This window comes from Lupinus angustifolius, unplaced genomic scaffold, assembly GCF_001865875.1.
Source record: "Lupinus angustifolius cultivar Tanjil unplaced genomic scaffold, LupAngTanjil_v1.0 Scaffold_75_87, whole genome shotgun sequence".
Classification (NCBI taxonomy): Eukaryota; Viridiplantae; Streptophyta; class Magnoliopsida; order Fabales; family Fabaceae; genus Lupinus; species Lupinus angustifolius.
Window position 1 is genome coordinate 91,437 of NW_017723670.1, and position 6,242 is coordinate 97,678.

A 6,242-nucleotide genomic window follows, 5' to 3' on the forward strand; every position below is an offset into this window, starting at 1 on the left:
ACATTGTTAAATCTAATAGGTGAATATATAATTAACAATATTACTTCATTTAGTTTTATTGATTGTATGATTCAAAGGTTAAACAATACTCAATAAATATTTTTTGTTAATTTTCACGCATTTAACAACACTTATTTTATTGAGCGATGTCGAAAGTCACATGTTCGACAATATTTATTTTACTGAACGTTATTGAATTTTTAATTCTCACAAATTTAAAAACATACACTCAGTTGACCCTACTCACATCTATTTTCTCTAGGATACAATTTTGTTTCAACTCCCTAATATTTAAGGTAATGAGATAATCAAAACTAAAACTTGAGAACATTAATCATTCTAACCAACCCCTATCAACTCATACTAATGGCTTCGAAGACTCTCTTGTTCAAGCACATAAATTAGGATTGACTAGATAATGTTTTATTCAAATTTGAGTCAAACCTACATAGAAGTACAAAACTTAATTATATTGTTAGGTAAAAAAAAATTGTCCATGAAGAGGTTATTTTTAGGGGAGGGGACCAAAGTGCAAGAATTTTGTAATAGCTAGGGTGATATTATTTATACATACTCAATTTTTATTTTAGCAAAAACCGAAAGAAAAAATACTTCCTAATAAAATATTAATTTTCTTTTTTTTTTTCGGATGAAAATAAGTATAACCAAAAAGCATAAAAAATTTATTCTTTAAAAATAATTTTCATTTCATAATATATTATACCACACATAAATAGTAATTGGATAATTACATGAGTACAATAACATGTGTATAAGATGAGAGTTTAACCATTTAGGTACTTACAAAAGCTCAATAATAAAAGTTATGAGGCTTTTTACTAAATAAGGTCCAATAGAATTAAAGTTGGTGTTTTTTTTATTACAGTTTTCATAAAATTGAAGGATCATTTAGGGAATCCTAGCTAAGATTGCTGAAACTAAGGTAGATTTGAAACCCTTTCCTAAAATTAGTTGTGTTCTTCTTGATGCTGCAAAAAAGAAAATAAATATATTCCTCTCACTGACATTGATGAATAAATAGAAGAAAAGTAGGGGATGGACCCAGATGATGAATAATTTAAATATGCCATAAATACTTGTAACGTATTTCTTAAAATTATGGCTATAACTTGGTAGCTCATTGTTATAGGTAGGTTTAAAAATTCTACAGTAGAAATATGAAAAGACAATAGAACCACTCGATTTTCATCTTCACTACTTTATCCTTGAATCAATATAATGCATATTGTGAATAAGTTCCATTATTTTACTATTATAATAATACAATTATTATATTTCCACACTAACATTTTTATGCCAAACAAATTGATTTTAGAGTATGAGAATACATTGTCCATATACAAAGTATCATATCCAAATGAAGTGGAGACATTAATAAAGTTTATAAGACTCATATATCAATCTAAAAAATTAATTGAAAAAAATAGAAATCTAGTAAATCATATTCATAATGCAATTTTTTTAATTAAAATTATAAGATCCATAAAATAAATGACTCATTCCTAAAAATAATTGTATTCAACACTATCCAAATAAACCAATGAACTGAATGCCAAATAGGGGATGGTGTTAATTTATACTCTTTTACAATGGTGCATCCATGTTTCTTGTTTGGATCTTATAAATTGGATTAATACTCTTTGTGCCTTTTTATAATACTTTTTGCTTATAAAAAATGCTAAATAATTAATCAAATACTTTTCTATCCACAAAAAAAGAAAAAAAAAAAACACACACATATATATATATATATATGAATTTAAACATTTTTATATTTATCAATAAGATGTTGATCTAGTGGGGTAAGACCTTGCTAGATTCTCAGGATAACCAACAAGTAAAATTTTCGATTCCTGTGAGCGACATTTATTGGGAGGAACATCCACGTCCCGAAAGAGATTTGTTCCTTACCCAAATGGGTGAGATGATACCATTGGGCAGTACAAAAAATATTTTTATATTTTGTAAATAACTTTACTTTCATTTCCCACTAAAAATCCCATATATGTCATAGTTGATATAAAAAATTGTAGTAAATTCATTATTGATTTCACATCCACTAATTCTAAAGAGGTGAAAAATAGCATAAAAAGAATGATTTGAGTTTGAAGGGTAGTGTTGTATATTTACATTGTACACACATACACATTGTTATTAATTAGGTTAGTTTGATTTATTAAGTTATTTATCCCATTTATGCCGCTGACATTTCTTCCATACCCATCTCTTTATTTACAAGTCCATGTCCTTCTTCTCTCTATCATTCACTCACTCCATAGCTGCATACTTTTTCTCTCTTCTTCTTTTCTTATCTTCATATAAATAATACAAAAAAGGTACTATACTCTTTAGTATTATTGCACTCACAAATGGGAAGATCACCTTGCTGTGACAAAGTAGGGTTAAAGAAAGGTCCATGGACTCCAGAAGAAGATCAAAAACTCTTAGCTTACATTGAAGAACATGGTCATGGAAGCTGGCGTGCTTTGCCTTCAAAAGCTGGTATTTTTCATATATATATATTCTTATATTGTCTAACTAACAATGATAGTGCATATATATATATATATGTTTGATCTTTTGGCTAAAATGAAATGATGAAGTATATATTCTTATATCAGTTTATTTACTTTGTAAACTGAAACTCTTTGTATAGGGCTTCAGAGGTGTGGTAAGAGTTGCAGACTGAGATGGACCAATTATCTTAGGCCTGATATTAAGAGGGGAAAGTTTAGTTTGCAAGAAGAACAAACCATTATTCAACTCCATGCTCTCTTAGGGAACAGGTTTGGTTTATTCTTGTAATTATAAACTCATCATATCTATGTTGTTGCATAGTAATTACCAATGTTTTAAATTAAACTCACGTTTATAGAAAATCACTAGAAAAAAAGTGGCTAGTATGTCTAAAGTTGAGATTAAAATGTCGGTGAAGAGACTTCTAAAACTACAATATAATGATTGCAATTTTGGTTAAAACACTAATAACTATATAGTAAGATTCTTTTACACTAACACATAAAGTCATTTGCTTAGTTTATAGGTTTTGTTCATATGATTTACTTGATAGATCTTCATCTTCCTATAATCATTTTGTTCTAAGTACAAAGGTACTTGAAATGGTCAAAAACTTATTATGGATTTTATTTTTTTTCTGAAAAAGTGTGAACATTGATAATTTTTCCCTTTACAAATATTTTCTACATTTAATTTTCTTTTTAAAAAAACAAATGAAAAGAATTATGCTAGTGTTTGAGACCACAAATTGATATTTTTTATACTTATTCTTACACAGCAATTTATTACTGAGAATCATTCATTTTTCCACTGGAAGCTATAATGTTTTTGATCTTTTCCAACTCTCATAGTATGTCTTAAATGCAATGACCTTCTCAATTTCTTGAACCAACTAGTCCAACCCAATCCCCAACAAATAATTTTAATGAATAATATTTTCTGTCATTTCCTTAAATTTACTCTCTGACAACCATGTTTATTCAAGGTGGATCTTTAATTGCAAAAGGATCTTCTGCCACAAAGAAAAAAAGCTCTATGCATGTGATTACTAATGCTTTCAGACATAACTTAAAGTCTTGCACTTATTTTCTCTCCCTAAATTAGCTTGCATTTTTTTATACTAAAGGTGTAAATATAGTATATTGAAAATTCAAAAACACCACTTTCCAATTCCATTTTTTTAAATTTATCCAGGATATCAATTTAATTACAACTTTGTGACCTCAATTATGATCTAGCACAAATCTTATATCTAGGTTTTGGGTCCACCTTAGTGATGTGTCTATATTGAAAATTCAAAAACTCCACTTTCCAATTCAAAAACACTCACCAAAATCATAATTTTGTGCCCTCAATTATGATCCATCATAGATCTTATATCTAGGTTTTGCATTGGCTTTAGTGGTGTATGTATGTAAAATTCAAAAACACCACTTTCCAACTAAAAAATACATACCAAAATCACAATATTGTAACTTTAATTATGATTACAGATCTAACATCTAGGGCTTGCATTTGCTTCAATGTTGTGAGTCTATATTATGTTTGTGTTTGTCTTATACTCAGGTGGTCAGCAATAGCAACACACTTGTCAAAAAGAACAGATAATGAAATCAAGAACTATTGGAACACCCATCTCAAGAAAAGGTTAACCAAAATGGGAATTGACCCAATCACACACAAGCCTAAAAATGACGCCCTTCTCTCTAGCGATGGTCAATCAAAAACCGCGGCTAATCTAAGCCACATGGCTCAATGGGAAAGTGCTCGCCTTGAAGCTGAAGCAAGACTTGTTAGGGAATCAAAACTTCGATCACACTCCCTTCAAAACCAACTTGGAAGTTCTACATTTGCTTCTTCATCTTCTGCATCAACCTCACTTCTGAATAATAATAAACAAGAAGCAGCATCAACAACAGAAATGGTTCCTATACAGTCACGTTCTATTGATGTACTAAAAGCTTGGAATAATGGAGGGTGGTTGAAATCTAATGAAGTGAGTAATGGTGTTGGGGACCTTGAATCACCTACCTCTACCTTATCTTTCTCTGAGAATGCACCACCAATTATGACTACTACTACTACTAATAGTGGTAGTGGTGGAATTTTAGGTGAAAACACAATGCCAATGATTGAGTTTGTGGGAAGTTCTTCAGGTTGTTCAGTGAAAGAAGAGGGTGAACAAGAGTGGAAAGGTTATGAAAGTTCAAACAATTTGGCAGAATACAAAGATGGCATAATGGAAAATTCAGTGAATACTTTCACGTGTGGTTTGCATGAGTTGACTATGTCAATGGAAGGAGCTGCCACGTGGCCAGGGTCTCATGAATCCCTTAGGACTAATGATCATGCAATTGTTGAAGAAGGGTTCATTAATCTTTTGCTTAATACAAACTCCGGGAACCACCGGAGTTTGTCCGAGTGTGGAGGAGATTCCAACAACGACGAGGGTAGTGGTAATGGTAGTGATGGTGATTTTTATGAAGATAACAAGAACTATTGGAATAGCATTCTTAACCTAGTGAATTCTTCTCCTTCCGATTCACCGATGTTCTAATTATGATGGATGACGAGATTGTACTCGAAGTATGTTATTTGTCGCCTAGCTAGGATTATTCCTCAAACAAGTAATTAAGATCTATTGAGTTTTTCCCCAACATCATAAGAAACAAAACATGCTCACATAAAAGCATGATGTTGATTAATTTTTCATATAGTGGTTTTTGATAATGTTTTTAATTAACATATCTAGTTTTTTCTGGATTTATTATATGTAATTGTAATTGTCTCTGAAAACAATTGAGTCTTATGTGAAAATCAGCTTGCAACATTAAGTGTTGATATGATGAATATGTTTGGATTTGACTTTGATTTCTATGTCTAAAACTTAGGGAAATTCTGAGTTAGAGGATGTATTGTTTGTCTAGATAAAGTGATAATAATAGATAGAGAGAGTGCGTGAGAATTGAATGACATCACATCAAGTAATTTATGGTGTTCAATTGTATACTGCAAAATCCAATAAAGGAAATATTTAGTGTGGACTTTATTGCTTGTTGGTTTTATGTCGCATTCAAGATTTCCAATATTTGTATTTAATGTTATATAGCTTCATATTTATTTCAATAAAGCTTCTTTTACAAAAAAAAAATGTTTATGTTGAGTTTATTCTCCCCAAATATTAAAGCATACATACTCCTTTTCATTGCAAAGCTTTCTCGGGATTGTATTTTTTCTTGTATCATGAAGAATATCCTCTTACTCAAAGGTAAGAAACTAATTTCTATTAGAAGTTCGTAACTATCCCTCCGAATAACTGTTATTGTCAGGAAAAAATATTTGGTTGTTAATCAATATGATTCCTAGGGTCTAGTGGAAGAGTGTGTTTGTTGACGTGTAATGTGCTATTTCTTTTTTTTATTATCCAAAATTTAGTGTGTTAGTATTTGTTGTGGATGACACTCGAATTATCAACCTCTTTCATGTTAATCATTCTCTCTAACCATCATATTACCTTATAATTATTTGTTTAATTTGTTATGAGTGATACTTGAACCTGTAACTTCTTTACTTCATTCCTTAAATTCTTCACCATAACCATCGAACCACCTTATAACTTCATGTTATCTTTCTTCTTTATTTGTTGTTGAGACAATAGATAAAAAAATGGTGATGTTGAATTACAAACAACAAAGAACACCAAA

At 30.2% G+C, this 6,242-nt stretch overlaps 1 protein-coding gene across 2 annotated transcripts; it reads left to right on the forward strand.

Annotated features, from left to right (window-relative positions):
* Positions 1 to 2,231: 2,231 nt before the first annotated feature.
* On the forward strand, positions 2,232 to 5,587 carry LOC109339455 (transcription factor MYB34-like). 2 transcript variants are annotated; one of them, XM_019576898.1, is made up of 4 exons: positions 2,232 to 2,523; positions 2,678 to 2,807; positions 4,105 to 4,821; positions 4,876 to 5,587. In XM_019576898.1, exons 1-4 carry the CDS (start codon positions 2,391 to 2,393, stop codon positions 5,093 to 5,095), a joined length of 1,200 nt encoding a protein of 399 aa, XP_019432443.1. In that variant the 5' UTR covers positions 2,232 to 2,390; the 3' UTR covers positions 5,096 to 5,587. The 2 variants fall into 2 exon arrangements, with proteins under 2 accessions (XP_019432443.1, XP_019432442.1); XM_019576897.1 differs by having other exon boundaries at positions 2,234 to 2,523; positions 4,105 to 5,587.
* Positions 5,588 to 6,242: the final 655 nt, after the last annotated feature.

Coding starts and splice junctions, on each gene's coding strand:
- LOC109339455 (XM_019576897.1), top strand. CDS start 2,391: ATGGGAAGATCACCTTGCTGTGACAAAGTAGGGTTAAAGAAAGGTCCA. Junction 2,524..2,677: donor TGCTTTGCCTTCAAAAGCTG/GTATTTTTCATA, acceptor CTCTTTGTATAG/GGCTTCAGAGGTGTGGTAAG. Junction 2,808..4,104: donor CATGCTCTCTTAGGGAACAG/GTTTGGTTTATT, acceptor TCTTATACTCAG/GTGGTCAGCAATAGCAACAC.